Here is a 17,347-nt window from a genome sequence, read left to right as displayed (position 1 = left end):
ACAAAAACAACCTCCAACACACTAACTCAAATACAGCGGGATAGGAGGCGATCCTGCAAATATGGCGGATTACTCATAATGCCACACGGCGTGACGTCAACTCCACATTCCCTATAGGCTAGAAAGTATTAGACATAATAAGACATCAGTTTTAATTAGGGCTGTCAAAAGATTAATCGTGATTAATCACATCTAAAATAAAAGTTTGTGTTTACATAACATATGTGTGTGTAATGTGTATAATTATTATGTATATATAAATACACACACATTCATGTGTATATTTAAGAAATATTTGCATTTATATACTGTATAAACATTTATATAATTTATATTATATAGAAATATAAATATTTTATATATAAATATAACCAATTTTTCTTAAATATATACATGACTGTGTGTGTTTTTATATATAAATATTAATTATACACACTACACACACATATGTTATGTAAACACAAACTTTTATTTTAGATGTGATTAATCACGATTAATCTTTTGACAGCCCTAGTTTTAATACTTCAGTAATGCTATCTTCGAGGCCCCTTGAGTTGGGCATGTGCGCATGCGTCATACATTTTTCTCCAGTCTAGATATAACGTTGGTTTCGAGAGCTTGGAAGATGCGTAAATTGTTGATCGGAACGGCTCTGTCGAGAAATATCTCAGTTTAATTCGTTGTTCTTTTACTTCATACTTTCATTTTTAGATATGACATTATTTTTTGAAGCAGGCTTGGTTGTTTTTGACTTCCGTGTTTAATGCACTAAATGGCCAAACTTTGTTATGGACTTCTGCACAGCTCTATTATACTGCTGATCCTAATATTGTTGATATATGGGCTACTTACCCTGGCACATGAAGCCTTTTCAACCTCAGGTGAAATAAAGGGTTCAAAACTTTCATACAGAAATGTGAAATCTCAAATCAATGTAAGCAATACTTCAGGTCCCAGAGATAAATACTCTGATCAGTGTGGTTTACCTGTGGAGAGCCGTATTGACTGTGCTCGTGATAGATCTTTAAGTCAGGATGCCTGTGAGAACAGAGGATGCTGTTATGTGCCCCTACCACAGTCTGGATTCGGTGGGCCACCATGGTGTTTCTACCCAGCCTCTTACCCAGGCTACAAAATGGGGGACCTGGTACCTACTGAGAGGGGCCAAAGGGCCACTCTGACCCGTTCCACACCCTCTTACCTGCCCCGGGACATCTCCACATTGCAACTAGATGTGATTGCCGAATCTTCAGGTTGTCTGCATCTTACTGTGAGTGATGCTGTTTTTGCAAAAACAAATATTAAATATTTTTTATTTAAATTAATAGTTACACTTGCCTTTGAGTAATAGAAACATAAACTGTCAAATAAGTTGTATATTGAGTTACGCATTTGAAATTAATTTTCTTTTTTCCAATCTTTAAATACACTTACTCTTCTGACCTATCATTTTCACTTAAACGCAGATAAAGGACCCTTCATCTCCACGATATGAGGTCCCGTTTGTGACCTCTCATCCCAGGGGCCCCCGTGACACACAAAACCCTCTCTATGAAGTGGAGTTTCAACCAGACCCCTTTGCTTTTATTGTTCGCCGCAAGTCAAATGGGCGTGTTCTGTGAGTGTAGATTTGAATAAAATGTTAAAACTGCACAGGTTTGTGTTACAAATAATTATAATTTTTTATGCAAGCAAGATTTCTCATTTTCCACCTTCAGACTGTGGTGCGAGTTTTGCACAGGCAAAAACTGTATTGTTGGCAGTTGTCACTAAATGCAAATGCTTTGAATGTTGGCCCTCCTAGTCTGAATACCACAGTAGGACCCCTCCTGTTTGCGGATCAGTATCTACAGCTCTCCACCTGTCTTGCTTCCTCACTGATATCTGGACTGGGTGAGCATTACACCCCCATCACGCTGGACCTCAACTGGACCTCTGTTTCATTATGGAACAGAGACATGGCGCCCCATGTAAGACCTACATCTCCTTTAACTTCCTCCTTGTTCGCAGTGCTATATTTAACATTTCATATGGCCCTTTGTAGAGAAATGCCAACCTGTATGGCTCTCATCCTTTCTTCATGATCCAAGAAGGTGATGGACAGGCACATGGAGTCTTTCTTCTCAATAGCAATGCAATGGGTATGTCCAAAACCATCATATTTGATACTGATTTTATTCAGTTTAATATGATATTAATGGAGGTCTCTAATTGTGTTTGGCAAATGTAGAGGTGCTGTTACAGCCCTATCCAGCATTAACTTGGCTAACCATTGGAGGGATTTTGGACTTTTACATTTTCTTAGGGCCGAGTCCACAGATTGTGGTCCAACAATATCATGAGATCATAGGTATATAGTGGTAGATTTTACATATTTGAGCTTTTTATCTGCAATGCAACTTATTTTTTTTTTAACTTATTTGAGGTTTTCCTGCAATGCCCCCATACTGGTCACTGGGGTTCCACCTCTGTCGATGGGGCTATACTTCAACCAACATCACAAGAACTGTGGTACAACTCATGCGCCAAGCCCAGTTCCCTCTGGTATGTAAACGTAATAAATAATGTCTAAGATTGTGGATTAAATACTGGCATGCTTGCATGCTGTATAGTATGTACGGTTGGAAAGGGGAATTTTGGAAATATTCCAAATTGGAAACTTAAAGGTAATTTATAGGAATTATTTGAAAATAAAAGACGTACCTCTGCAAAAAAAAAATTAAATCCAAGTTTATTTGCATTAATTCCCATATATTCCTGTTAATTCCCAAGGAAAGTTTCCAGCCTTGAATATTCCCAGAATTTTGCAACCCTAATAGTATCTATCTATCTATCTATCTATCTATCCGTCTATTTGTCTATCCATACATCACTTTATGCATTATTTATTTATCACTTTATTTATGCCCATCCTATTTGTGCCTCTAGGACGTACAGTGGAACGACCTTGATTATGCGGAGCAAAGAAGAGTTTTCACTTTTGACCCACAACGGTTTGGGGATCTGCCCCAAATGGTTCATGAGTTCCATCAGCTGGGCTTGAAGTATGTGCTTATACTGGTAAATGGAGAACAAACTACTACTGTACTACTTCTTTTTCTAGTTGCCAACAGGAAGTGACTCAAACATGCTTGCATCTGAATTCATCACTGGTCAATATATTTGGTAAGTGATTCTGTGTGTTGTGAGAGGACTATGGGGCGCCATGGAGTAGGGGTGATGACCGACAATGGAGAGAGACTGGCCAACCTTTGTGAAGAAAACGACTTGGTCATAGGAGGGACCCTTTTCGAGCATAAGGATATCCACAAACTCACATGGACGTCACCAGACAACAAAACACACAATCAGATTGACCACATTATAATCAATGGCCGATGGAGACACTCCCTGCAAGACGTGCGAGTGATGAGACACGCAGACATCGGCAGCGACCATAGTCTTTTGGTGGCCAAGGTGACTTTGAAACTTAAGAAAGCGAGGATAGGGAATTCCAGAAATCAGCGCTTCGATGTGGCCAAGTTGAAAGATCCAAAAGTGAAGGAAGAGTTTAGGTTAGCTCTAAGGAATAGGTTTAGTGTTCTAGAAAACGAGACAGCTGTGACCATCGGAAGTTTCAATAGAGCAATGAAAGACGCAGGAGAAGAAGTTATAGGCTTGAGAAATAGCAAGAAGACAGAGTGGATATCAAAAGAGACGTGGAATCGCATAGAAGAGAGAAGGCAGATTAAGAAGAGATTGCTGGACTTCAAATCACCACGACTGAAAGAGAGGATTTCAAAGGAGTATAGAGAAAAAGACAGGGAGGTAAAGAAATTGGCAAGGAGGGATAAGAGAGAATACATAGAGAGGTTGGCGGATGAAGCAGAGACAGCGGCAGAACAGAAAGATATGAAGACAATGTACCAGATCACCAAGAAGCTGAGGGGCGAGCATGGACAGTATCATGACCTTCCAGTAAGAGATGAAAATGGAAGGCATGTCACAGTGGAGAAGGAGAAGTTGAAGAGATGGAAGCAACACTTTGAGTCCATCTTAAACCGCCCAGAACCATCAGTACTCGCTGACATTCCTGAAGTAGAAGAGGACCTTGACATCAACTGTGGTGCCATCACTGTTGAGGAGGTCAAACAGGCCATCCTCAAGCTGAAAAATGGGAAGGCACCTGGTGATGATGGAGTGTGTCCCGAAATGCTAAAGGCAGAAGACATCAAGACACCTCAACTTCTTTGTCATATTATCCAAACAATCTGGGATAGTGAAGAAACACAGAATGAATGGAAAACAGGAATCATTGTCAAAATTCCTAAGAAAGGAGATTTGGGAAACTGCAACAACTGGCGAGGAATCACCTTACTACCCCTCACCTGTAAGATCTTCAGTCACATCATCCTTCAGCGTATCACAGCAACTGTGAACGGCATCCTACGTCAGGAACAGGCAGGTTTTAGAAAAGGCAAGTCATGCATTGACCACATCTTCACCCTGAGGCAGATCCTTGAGCAGTCCCATGAGTGGAATGGACCCCTTTATGTGGTCTTTGTAGACTTTGAAAAAGCTTTTGACAGCCTGCACCGAGTATCCTTGTGGAAGATCCTCACAATGGAATCCCCCAGAAACTTGTCAACGTCATCAAATCCATATACAATAATTTTGAGTGTAGAGTCATACACAACAATCAGCTCACTGAATCATTCAAGGTGAAAACCGGAGTGAAGCAAGGTTGTATCCTCTCGCCAATCCTCTTCTCACTGGCCATTGACTGGATCATGTGCTGCACCACAGAGGGCAGGAAACAAGGAATTCAGTGGACGCTGACTTCAGTGCTGGAGGACCTGGATTATGCTGATGACATTGGATTGCTGGCAAGCAGACACCAGGATATCCAACAGAAGACACAACAGTTGGCACAGACAGCAAGCAGTATAGGTCTACGAGTCTACACGGGGAAGACTCAAGTGTTGAAGAAGAATATCAGAGTAGGAGACTCAATCAACATTAATGACCAGCCTCTGCAAGAAGTGGATGAGTACATATATCTGGGTAGTAGGGTCGCTACTGATGGAGAATGCACAAGGGAAATCATCACAAGAATCAGCAAGGCCAATCAGGCTTTTGCAATGCTAAAGCCTATCTGGAGGACAACTAACCTCAGCATCCACACGAAAATCCGTATCTTTAAGAGCAACGTGTTAAGCGTCCTTTTGTATGGGGCAGAGTGCTGGAAGACCACTGTTACCATCGAACGCAAGCTTGAAGTTTTCCAAACCAAGTGCCTGCGACGAATCATGAGGATCTTCTGGCCTAACATTATCTCAAATGAGGAACTCCGGCACAGATCTGGCACAAACACCATCACTGAAACCATAGCAACACGTCGATGGAGATGGCTTGGCCATGTCTGCAGAATGCCCCCTGACTCGCTACCAAGGGTGGCACTGAGATGGACTCCTCAGGGAAAAAGGAAACGGGGCCGACCCAAAGAGACCTGGCGTCGAACCGTGGAGCGAGAACTCAAGTCCAGAGGGCTCACCCTGCAGACCGCTCCCGCAACAGCAACCGACAGAATAAAATGGTGTTCCCTTGTAGTCGCCTCAAGCACCAGACGGCGTAAAGAGGATTGAATGAATCTGTGTGTTGTAAAGTAATTAAAGTATTGTGTTAATGTGATTATGTATTAGGACCCAGGCATCAGCAGCACAAGCCCTCCTGGTTCATACAAACCCTTTGATGATGGTCTGAAGAGGGGAGTATTTATCACCAACTCCACTGGACAGATCCTTATTGGGAAGGTTAGTGCATTGCCACACATAAACTCATGGGAATTTTACTGTCAATACAAGTTAAACAAGACTCGTATGTTTTGTTTCCAGAATTATTTGGGTATATTATTTGTAATATTTTCCAACCAGGTATGGCCCGGTCCAACTGCATTCCCAGATTTTTCCAGTCCTACAACTATGGACTGGTGGATGGATTGTATCAGACTCTTTTACTACAAGGTTCCTGTGGATGGACTTTGGATAGTAAGTACTTACGGATGAATATACAGGGTTCTCACGGGTCTTTGAAATCCTTGAAAGTTTGTGAATCTGGGGGAAAAAATTCAAGGCCCTGGGAAGTTTTTGAAAATATACATAAATAGATACAGGTCATTGAAAGTGCTCGAATCTATTTTATGCAAGAGGTTTTCTGGGAAAAAAATCCATATTATTCCCTGTGTAGTGTAGGATAATATCATAAAAATTCAAGACTTTTTAAACACACGTGCTAAACTGTTCACTTTAAATGCTTATATCTTCTGTATGCGAATGTTGATTTATACCAAAATGCTTTTTTGCATAGTTGTGTTTGACACATGAAAACGTCTCGGGTTACGTATGTAACTGTTGTTCCCTGAGAAGGGAACGAGACGCTGCGTCTTCCTTGCCATACTTCCTGGGTCCCTGTAACGCCGTCTTTGGCAAAATTTCAGATAGCGATATACTTCCTTGCTCCCGCGTCACCCTGTCTTTGTCGTTAAGCCTCACCATTGGTAGAATTTGATATACACATTCAGACGCACTTACTTCTGGAGGCGTCCCCAAAGTGTCACCGCAGTGACGCAGTGCTGACACTGTATCTTAAAAGGTAACACAATGTAACCTTGCTCTGGCTTGTAATGTGTCCCCACATTTAGTTTTTGAACTTAAGGGTATTGGACCTGGAAAGTCCTTGAAAGGTTCTTGAATTTGAAGTTAACTAAGGTGTGGGAACCCTGAATATATACATAAACAAATTTGTGATTTTTTTGGGCAACAAAACATTAATACATGGATTTCTGCTTTGCATTTAGTCTCCTATCACCCCATCCAGGGCTCTGAACCGGTTCAAGGAACGAAAACGAAAACCGGAAACGAACGAAATTTTAACAGGAACAAAACGAAAACGAAAACAAAATCAATTTTAATCGTTCTGAACAGAAACGTTTATTTAAAATTACCATTAACCGGTTAATAACGTTATTTTATCGTTTTCTTTAATATTGTACTTATCAGTGACCAATCATGATTTGAACAGTACAACATGTGACTTTGACGCATCAAGCGTGAGTGACTTTGACACATAGCGTGAGTGACTTTGACACATAGCGTGAGTGAAATGCCCGCGCAGCAGTCATCGAGTCTCCGGCCCGATAGCATTTGTCTTAAATAACCACAAAGCTACCCATCAAATGTTCAGAGGTATGTTTAAGTTAAAACTTGCTTGGAAATATGAAGATGCAAACTGTAACTCAAAAAAGCCAGGGGACTTATACCACTGTCAATAACTTTTTAGATGGGTCGCCACCAAGAAATTCCTTTTCGTTATTATTTTTCTTACGACAAGCTGTCTTAACAAGTCTGTCTGCAATATTGAATGATGTGGGGGAGAATAACAGTAGCCGGGAATCACTGAGGTAACTTACAGAGGCACATTTAACATAAACATCCAGCAGAGTATGCTGCGGGTTCAACCAGAAAAAGACATGGTTGAAAACGGGTCGTTTTTCAGCTGTTTATACTTAAAATGAATGCAGGTATTTCTTTTGTGGTTTTAACAATTAATGAAATGTTGAAGTTTAGTTATATCATGTGTTATGTTATTATTTTTGTGTGAAAATTAGTCTGGATGCATGCATTTGTTAAAGTATAGCCTGAATTAAAATAACGTTATTAACCGGTATTTTTTCTAAGTAAACCGTTTTCGGAACGTAAATGTTCAATGAGGAACGCAAAAACGGAAACGTTAAAATATCGATTCTGCTCGGAGTGAAACGATTGATAATTTTTTTCGTTTTTAAGCCCTGACCCCATCTTACAATTTTTTTTGCTGGGTTACGAAATATTGTCCTTTACTTATTGTATATCACATGCACCTACTGATATAATTCTGCCCACAGGATATGAATGAGCCGGCTAATTTTGTCCAGGGCTCTGTGAATGGCTGTCCTGATACAGACTTGGAAAAACCACCCTATACCCCTGGTCAGTTAGTAAACTCCATAGTAAACACTGACTGTCTTATTAATAATACATAGCCTGTATGAAGAGGTCTGTCTTGTTCTGCAGGTGTGATAGGTGGCCAGTTAAACTCAGGAACACTCTGTATGTCCGCTCTGCAAAATCTGTCCAGTCATTACAATCTTCACAATCTCTATGGACTCACTGAGGCCATCGCCACCCACAGGTCAAAGAAATATCTAAAGTTTATTGATCAAATATCAGTTGGTTGATCTTACCAGCTTTTAATCACTAAATATTTTAAATATAATCACTCTGTATTTCAGGGCTCTGGTAAAAGTCAAGGGCACTCGACCGTTCGTCCTCTCCAGGTCGTCTTTTCCAGGACTGGGACGTTTCTCTGGACACTGGACAGGAGATGTGCGGAGTGACTGGGAACAACTGCGCTTTTCGATACCTGGTGACATTGTTTTTAAAGTGGACCATAGCAACCTGTATTTTTGCTTAGTATCTGTCTAAAACATGCTATCCAACTTCACTGTTAAAGGAAAAACTTTGCATTGCTTTTTTATTATCCATGTTTTATGTGTCTGTATCAGGTGTGCTGCTGTTCGGACTCTACGGGGTGCCGTTGGTGGGTGCTGACGTGTGTGGATTTGGTGGGGACACCACTGAAGAGCTGTGTGTGCGCTGGACACAACTGGGAGCCTTTTACCCCTTCATGAGAAACCACAATGACAAACCCAATGCCGTGAGATATAGATGAACTCTTTACAGTCTGTGAGAGAGACAGCTGATTTATACTTTATGCAAGTATGCAAACACAAACATTAAAGCCACAATATGTAGGATTTTCACCACTAGAGGTCGCTATTACACAATAACAAATGCAAAGCTGAAAAGGATTATTTAACCAAAAATGAAAATTATGTCATTAATTACTCACCCTCATGTCATTCAAAGCCTGTAAGACCTCCGTTCATCTTCAGAAACACAGTTTAAGATATTTTAGATGTAGTCCGAGAGTTTTCTGACCCTTTATTGAAAATGTATGTACGGTATACTGTCCTTGTCCAGAAAGGTAATAAAAACATCATCAAAGTAATCCATGTGACATCAGTGGGTCAGTTAAAATTTGTCAAAGCATCGAAAATAAATTTTGGTCCAAAAATAACAAAAATTAAGATGAATGCAGAATGAAGATTACAATGCTTTGCGATTGTATATTGCTAGCTGCCTGAATAATACCACTAGTTTATTTCTATAGGCTTTTCACAAATTAGCATTGTAAATACAGTTAGCATGAAGATTGTCTGAGTATTAAGGTTTGTTACAGCAAGAACACAAGACAATTCGCAAAACATTGCCCATGCATTTGTATCTGTGTCCTTGCATAAAGTATATTTCTGACCTAACTGAATATTTTCATGTATGAGTTGTACATTTACGTATATGTAAACATGTTCCATATTGTATTCTTTCAGCCGCAGGAGCCTTATGTTTTTAGTCAGCAAGCCCAAGATGCCATGAGGACTGCGCTATTGCTGCGCTACTCTCTGTTACCTTTCCTCTACACGTTGTTTCACCACGCGCACACCTCCGCCAGCACTGTGGCTCGTCCTCTATTCCTTGAGTACACACTCGTGATCTATAACTGATTCTTTATCTCAGTTTAGTTTGGTTCACGTTTCAAGTCTATGCTTTTTATTCCAGATTCCCTGCTGATCCAAATTGTCAGACCATAGACCGGCAGTTCCTGTGGGGCAGTTCGTTGCTTATCAGTCCGGTTTTGGAACAAGGAGCGGTAGAGGTGTCCGCCTATCTTCCTCCGGGGACTTGGTACAGTCTGCACAATGTAATCTTACTTTATATACAGTTTAAAACCTTAAATCTTAAAGCTTAAGTCTGTAATTTTAGCTTTTTATCAGCATCTCTGTTTGAAACAAAGTGTAGATTACTTTACATACTTCTATTTACATATGTTGAAAAAAACTGTAATTTACCATAAAATCCGACCCGACAGTTCAATTTATAAATCATTATTATAAAGGCTGATTAATACTTCTTTGTCATAGGGTATGCCAACCAACGCTATCTCATGGCAATTCGTATGTATTTTACAAGGTGGCTAATTTGTACGACCACATTTGTAATTTTTTTAACAATTTGCCTTGACCCCTGTGATGTTGGGGTTAGGGGGTGGGTTTTCGTTATTGTTTTTTTTTTATGATAATCGTATGTTTTTGCACGATTAACTTATGATAACTTATAAGAATATGTAAAAATTCTGGTGAGATCAGGTTTGTTTTTCAGTTATAATTTTGCTTCAGTGTTCACGTTGACGTGCAATTACACATGAAGACCACTAGTAGGCACTGTCTATGGGCATGTTAATGGTTTAATTGTGCATACACACCAGACGCGGAAGAGGCGGCAAGCGCGAGTGATTTACATGTTAAGTCAATGCAAAGACGCGAATAGGCATCCTGCCGCACGAATTGCGTGGAATGGAGCGTTTCCGCGGAAAACGTGTGAGTTGAAAAATCTGAACTTTCGCGGACTTTCGTGCCGTGGCAACCAATCAGGAGCTTGCTCTAGTAGTGACGTGATTACAGGAAGGCAGCGGAGTCGCAGAAGCCCCTCCCATGATGCAAATTTCCTCGTGAATGTCTCAAATGACTAGAATTTCACATGTGGCTTGCACGTGCGAATGAAGCGAGTAAACTCAAAATGTTCAAGCGTCCAACTACGCGCGAATAGCGCGTTTTTGCCGTCTCTACCATGTCTGGTGTGAACGCACAGTAACCTACAATATCAAGGCAAAAGCCGAAAAAAAGAAGCAGCGTGTTGTGTACAATGTTGGAGAAGAATCAGCAGTAATGCATATATCGCTCCTTCGTTTTTTGTATCAGCGTTGCAAACAGAAATGCGTATGAGAAAATGCAATGCAGATTTTTATTACCTGAGGGGGAATTTTTTTTGCAAGTTTTAAAAGTTACAGTATGTTTTCATAGTACAATTGATTTCATTTGGGGGAAATTACTTTTCTATGATATTAAAGCTTTCATATTTTCATATAGGGGAAAGCATATAACAGCAAAGGCCAATATATTGTATTTCCTGCTTCATTGGACACCATTAATGTTCATGTGAGAGAGGGAAGCATTATCCCGCTACAGGTAATGTAAAAGCTACATCTAATAATATTTTTTTTGCTGTCCTAGTGTACCATGGATATATACACTAGATGTCGCTTTGGGGTTCCAAGCATGCGTCAAAACCGCCACCATCTTGGAACAGGGGTCTTGTCATAGGAAGGAGCTACATAACGCTGCTATCTCCGCCTGTACTTTGAATTCATGGACGATGCTGGGCTTTTGTGCTGCGTATGGATGTTAGGCCTACTAGCACTATGCATTATATTTATAAAAAGCAGATTTTCTAAATATCAAAACTCAAAAAAAATTTAGAAAATCGCATTCATTACGATTTATGGTGATTTTATTTCCGTTACACCTTTGCCTACATGGACGCTGATGCATTAAAAAGTGAGGGGCTCCCAGGTTTCTAGATGGTGACTCAATTTGACGCATTCGTTCCAATGAACCGCCGTAGCCAAGGCGACAATTAGTGTATATATCTATGCTACTGTACTAAGATAATTTGCTATGTGTGTTTCCCTTTAGGCTCCTGCATTGACTACTACTGAGTCACGCAGAAACCCTTTCATTCTGCTTGTGGCATTATCTGTAGAAACATGGAGCAAAGGGGATCTCTTCTGGGATGATGGAGAAAGCCTGGAGACTTTTGAACGGGGAGATTACTCATATCTTTACTTTTTTGCTAAAGAGGTAGAACGAATATAAGATTCAGTTTATGCAAGATTATGTGTCGTTTAAAATAATATTCATTATCAGTTTAATACATTTTTGTATTTCCTAGTCTTATTTGGTAGGTAAGCCAGTCAAATTAAATGGATCTCTTGACCATTTGGTCCTGGGTGAACTGCGCGTTTTCGGGGTTCAGACTCCGCCTACGGCTGTATGGGCCAATGGGAAAAAGGCTTGTGACTTCTCGTACAACACAGACACAAAGGTAAGCAACCTGTGACCCACGTTTGGTTTCTTGACATCTAGATGGGTTAATAATAGGCCTATTGCCTGGTAGGGTAGTCATGAGCAAAGCATGGGTTTCCAAGGGCTGGGATGTCCATATTAGGTCCTTTATATTATTACAGCAGTTCGAAATTGGTTTAACTAAACTTAAATAATATGCATAATTTTGCAAAAATGTGTATTATGTGTGTACAGGTTCTTACGGTGCCTGACCTGGACTTACCCATGACTGCAATGTTCACAGTACAGTGGAGTTGAGGAAAGCATAAAGCATAAGATCTGTGCTGTTATACTACCATGTAAGATTGATCTTTTAGATGAATCAGCAAGGGTCAATGAATGTTTTAAGCATCACACCTAGCCAATGCTGTACTAGTAACCTCCGATGATAAAAGAAAACCCAGAAAGGAAGAAATTGGGGATTTGTGCCATACCATGTGCCTTTGGCAAAGAATGGCAGCTGACAAAGTACACTGGATTTGCAGTATTTTCATCAAAGATAAGCTCATGTAAATATTTGATATATTATTAATTGTATTTTTAGCCATAAATCATATTCTAACATGAATTGTTGTGGACTGAGGCGATCGACTACAGTGGCCCATAAAATTTAAGGATCAGTACTACATCGTATCAGTACAGGTTGTGGAGACACTGGTATCATTGTATGTTTGTAATAAATACATTGTTTCCCTGCTATTGCATTGAAAGGAGACAACGGTTGACACCATTGACAGAAGTGTTTTACAATTGTGCATTAGGTGTCGCTGTTAAACATCTATTAAAAGAGTACAACATATTTGGACCCAAAGCAAAAATCCTTTTATTTATTTATTTATTTGATAAAAATGAGCAAAATGCTGGCCACTTTTCAGAAAACAATGTCATGAAGAGTTAAAGGGATAGTTTACCCAAAAACAAGGCTTTAAACCGGTTCACTGAACGAATACGAAAACCAGAAACTTTTGATGTTTTGCAAGGAACAGAAACGAAACCAGAAACTTTCTAAAAATATATGTTCGGAACAGAACCGTTTATTGAAAATAATTCAAAACCATGGTGTTGTTGTTTTTTTTACAAATGTAAAGTGGTAGAAAGTTTTGCCACCACAACTTTAAGTTAAACCCAACCCTTTAGTTTCTTTTAAGACCAGCAAGGATTAAAATACATTGTGCCAAACCACAAACAACATTTGGCTGTAAAACGTCAAACTTTAAGAATTAATGTTATGTATGATGTTATGTAACAAACATAAGAAAAACATATTGTAGGAGCATAAGCGTATATAAGTGTATTGTAACAGACAGATAAATATGCATTTACACAGCTATTTTCATTGCATAAATGTTTAAATTAATGTTTAAAATAAAATGATGGATATAAGAAGTTCAAATGTATTAAATCATGGGTCTTCAACAAGGGGTCAGGGGCCCCTTGGGGGTCCGTGGTGGTATTACTGGGGGTCCCCCAAATATTATTTGAATTCAATAAAAAAAATGAAATTAGACATTCATGAAAAATGCATTGATGGATGATGGATATAAGAAGTTCAAATGTATTAAATCATGGGTCTTCAACAGGGGGTCTGTGGTGGTATTACTAGGGGTCCCCCAAATATTACTTGAATTCAATAAAAAAAATGAAATTAGACATTCGTGAAAAATGCATTGATGGATGATGGATATAAGAAGTTCAAATGTATTAAATCATGGGTCTTCAACAGGGGGTCTGTGGTGGTATTACTGGGGGTCCCCCAAATATTATTTGAATTCAATAAAAAAAATGAAATTAGACATTCATGAGAAATGCATTAATAAACTAGTAACACAAATGATAAAAAGAACTTGATTGAAATGAATGTTCCCATATATAATATAATAGTTTACTAAAATTAAGGTTCCCTAATATGTAGTTATTTAAAATGTAATTTTAATTGCAAATTTAAAAGTATGTTAACAGTATGTGTCTATTTATACAAAAACATTTTTTATATATATTTGTAATGTAACCATCAAAACAAAAAATATAAATCCAGTTTTAATTTGATACATGTATTAGGGGTCCTTGGTCCTCCTCTTTATCCAATAAGGGGTCCTTGGACTGAAAAAGGTTGAAGACCTCTGTATTAAATAGTTGACATTTAAGCTGCATTGATATAACAACGTTAAATACATTACATACACAATTATTACATTTACATAAAATAAAACTATTTTATGCAAATTTATATAAACTGATGTATAAAAGTTTTTTTGGCATGCACAATAGTTAATTCCACCGAAAATGATAAAGAATGTATCACTTTTACTTTTAAAGCAATCGTAGGCTTTAAAGAACACTTTATTAAATAAACGCAAATAAATTCTGAAGAACTCAAGTGAATTTTTCTGATAACTTACAGTTCATCTTTTCATTAAAAACATCATCAAAACAGCAGCGTAACAGTGACGCTGCAGCGCCCTCTTGTGTAAATTTTTAGCTTGCCATGCATGATTAACCTGTCAACTGAACATTACAAACTTGCTCTTGAAGGCACACCGACAGGATGTTTGAATGTCTGTCTCTCACATCTAACCCCATTATTTTCCATCCTGGAGTCTTTGCTAACGATCTGATGAGTGAACTGAAGTGTGTTTGTATAGGAAGAGTTGGAAAAAAATAGTTTTGGTGCGCCTCGAGGAGCAAGCAGGGTTAGGTTGGTTACTGCTTACATTATTTCTGGGTATCCTTATTTCTTCACAGTGAAGACCAACAGACGTGACAAAAAAGAAAGCTGATACGTATTTAGAGTTGCAAATATGTAAAGATTTACTTTTTTATGTTTAATAATGTTAGTGCTTTAATTTTTGTGAATCAATGAAATACATACATAGTTATATAGTGTTTTGTTATTTTTTTTAACAAATGGACACTAATTAATCAAAAATAAAATACAAAACACACAATTACAACATGCGTATTAGGCTTATATAAAATATATGAAATATTCTTAATGCAGTGTTTTTCTTGTTTGTATATTATTTATTAAAAACCAGCCCTCAAACACACACATTTTACCATTACATTATTACGTAGGCAGACATTCATAAACGTTTTTTATTTTGGCAACAAACAGTTATTGATAGCACATCAAAACGCTCTGTAACAGAAGCAATCATCATCATAAATTGAATCAACACGCGACCAATGGCCTTGAACGTCGCGTTTGGTTCCGGAAGCGGCGGAATGTCAGTGGGCGGGGCTTCGCATCGCAGCGGCGCGCGGAGTGTCACTGACAAACGTTCAACGCAGCCCGTATCTAAAATAAACGAGCGCTTATGATATGGACGAGCAGCAGAGGTTTTAATCGTTTCTTGTGCTGAAGGTAAGCTCGCTCTCTCTGCGCGTTCCCTATGACTTGTGCGTTATATGACTGACATTATTTGAAGTTATTCGTGCACCCGTCCCATATGGATCCAGCAGTAGCCAATTATATCTCTATTATAACGGGTCGCGCGGTTTGCTGTCTGTATTTATTTATAGGCGTTATGTGGCGCGTCAGAGTGGGACAAACAGATGTACATTAAAATATAATTGTGATATGGGTCAGTCCGTCCCATCAAAGGACAGATGATCGGATACAGGCCCGAGCAGGATCGATAAACACATGTCTGATCTTATGATGTTGCATTTTTTATGAACTTCATTTGATGACGGGGTATACACGCACTGTTAACGTGGATTAATATGATGTTTCAATTTTTTTACATGATAAAATACTGTAGTGTAACCTACTTTAGTAAATACAAAAGTAGCCTAAATTGTCTTATATTGTTATAATAATTACCATTTAAGTACTATAGTATTCTGTAGCATTAACTACATGTGCAGTATAGGCTATACTTTAATATTTACATACTGTATGGTCCAAAAACACTAGGAATCTCAGAAAATGGTTTTAATTGTATTTTTTCAAGTGAGTTATAACTCTTATATTTTTTAAATCCCAAATAAATTATGTAATAGGTTTCTGATACATTAAATGTAGAATTAAATGTACTAAAATGTTACAGATTTTCTTTGTATTCCCATCATGTTATACAATCTATAATATTTTGATCCTACAGGCTGAATCAGAATGAATTTAATGGTTTAATAAAGAAAAAATGCATAGTGATTTTGAAACTTTGCTGCATGTTTTAAGGGCATTTTATTAAATGGCCTTCATCCAATTGGGATTTGTACTTTTTGTTGTGTTTTCCTTTATTTTTTATACTGGGTATCGCCAGTGGTTCAGGTTTTTACTTGCCCTGCCAACATTTTCACTGGCCCCATATTGCATATTGAAAATAATGATGTAAAAGTCAAATATAATTGCATACCTATACATTTTATTTATAATTTGTTAAGACAATTTCCAATTTGAAATTTTACAATAACTTGCAAGGGTGTCCACAACAACCAATAAGGTACTAGAAACCTCATGACATTGCTGAGAAGTTAACGTTGCAACATTTCAAATGTGTCTAAAGGTAAAATTGCATATAGAAAACATACAGGCAAATGGCCACAGGCAGAAAAATATATTTTAGATGGGATGATACTGTTTACTGGCCCGAGCGTCTCTCACGCTGGCCCCGTGCCATTGGGCAGTCCAGTTCTAAGAAGTTTAAAAATTGCAAATGCTTTCATCTGTGTAGATTTGAAAGTGGTTGCAGAAGAAACACATGCTTGCACTTGTAACGCACCTTCTGATAGCACAACATCCCATTTTCCCTTTAGTGTAGTGCCAGGATGTGGTATGTTTATTCACTGCCGTCGTGTTTGCACTGTATTTATGGCTTCAAGGTATGTGTGAACTGCAATTGTTCATGTAAGAAAAAAGAATGCAATATACTGTAACTCAATCCTCGAAAAAAATTTACCAAACAGGTTTGCTGCTCACAAATTGCCCGAATGCCTGAAATCGTATAGGTTTGTTTTGAAAAGTCCGGAGAATTTCTTTGCAACTGTTCAGTTGTGAGTCTATTTGTTAAATCGTTTCAGTTGAGGTTTGTTTTAGTATTCCTTATATTGTGCAGTTTTTTTTTCTCACCAGTTTTTTGTTTGCAAAGACCTCTTTATTTTGTCTAGCATGACAGGAAACCGATCTCTAATCAGCAAAACGGAGTCCCTGCCACACTGTAAACCAGTAGAGGAAGTTCTGGGTAGAGTCATGATCACAGGACAAAACTGAAATCACAAAACTGAAGGAAATTGCAACAAAAGTTT

The 17,347-nt window shown here is 38.5% G+C and overlaps 2 protein-coding genes across 4 annotated transcripts in view; both read left to right on the top strand.

Moving 5' to 3' along the window:
- Nucleotides 1-608: 608 nt before the first annotated feature.
- gaa (alpha glucosidase) lies at nucleotides 609-12,896 on the top strand. 3 transcript variants are annotated; one of them, XM_065252931.2, is made up of 20 exons: nucleotides 806-934; nucleotides 1,021-1,270; nucleotides 1,467-1,618; nucleotides 1,805-1,970; nucleotides 2,045-2,141; nucleotides 2,231-2,350; nucleotides 2,426-2,544; nucleotides 2,929-3,060; nucleotides 5,682-5,792; nucleotides 5,913-6,026; nucleotides 7,922-8,006; nucleotides 8,091-8,208; nucleotides 8,309-8,442; nucleotides 8,582-8,733; nucleotides 9,467-9,615; nucleotides 9,696-9,837; nucleotides 11,063-11,161; nucleotides 11,669-11,833; nucleotides 11,925-12,077; nucleotides 12,293-12,896. In XM_065252931.2, the coding sequence occupies exons 2-20, from the start codon at nucleotides 1,136-1,138 to the stop codon at nucleotides 12,353-12,355; spliced, it is 2,406 nt and encodes an 801-aa protein (XP_065109003.1). In that variant the 5' UTR covers nucleotides 806-934; nucleotides 1,021-1,135; the 3' UTR covers nucleotides 12,356-12,896. The 3 variants fall into 3 exon arrangements, with proteins under 3 accessions (XP_065109002.1, XP_073669957.1, XP_065109003.1); XM_065252930.1 differs by having other exon boundaries at nucleotides 609-1,270; XM_073813856.1 differs by lacking the exons at nucleotides 11,925-12,077; nucleotides 12,293-12,896 and having other exon boundaries at nucleotides 609-1,270; nucleotides 9,696-9,821; nucleotides 11,669-11,808.
- A 2,437-nt stretch (nucleotides 12,897-15,333) lies between these two features.
- The window catches only part of tbc1d16 (TBC1 domain family, member 16), a 28,191-nt gene continuing 26,177 nt past the window's right edge, over nucleotides 15,334-17,347 (top strand). The window contains exon 1 of the mRNA XM_065252933.2: nucleotides 15,334-15,461. The gene's annotated coding sequence lies outside the window, so the exon portion shown is untranslated. The remainder of the gene's footprint in view (nucleotides 15,462-17,347) is intronic.

This window comes from Paramisgurnus dabryanus, chromosome 3 (genome assembly GCF_030506205.2).
Source record: "Paramisgurnus dabryanus chromosome 3, PD_genome_1.1, whole genome shotgun sequence".
Taxonomy (NCBI): Eukaryota; Metazoa; Chordata; class Actinopteri; order Cypriniformes; family Cobitidae; genus Paramisgurnus; species Paramisgurnus dabryanus.
The sequence above is the reverse complement of the archived record's forward strand: the minus strand, read 5'-3'. Positions and strand labels throughout refer to the sequence as shown.

What these genes read in the sequence shown, in the direction of transcription:
- gaa (XM_065252930.1), top strand. Translation starts at nt 773, where the DNA reads ATGGCCAAACTTTGTTATGGACTTCTGCACAGCTCTATTATACTGCTG. An exon ending in GACAGATCCTTATTGGGAAG is followed by an intron (nt 5,793 to 5,912) that starts GTTAGTGCATTG and finishes TTTTCCAACCAG; the next exon opens with GTATGGCCCGGTCCAACTGC. An exon ending in CTTGGTACAGTCTGCACAAT is followed by an intron (nt 9,838 to 11,062) that starts GTAATCTTACTT and finishes ATTTTCATATAG; the next exon opens with GGGAAAGCATATAACAGCAA.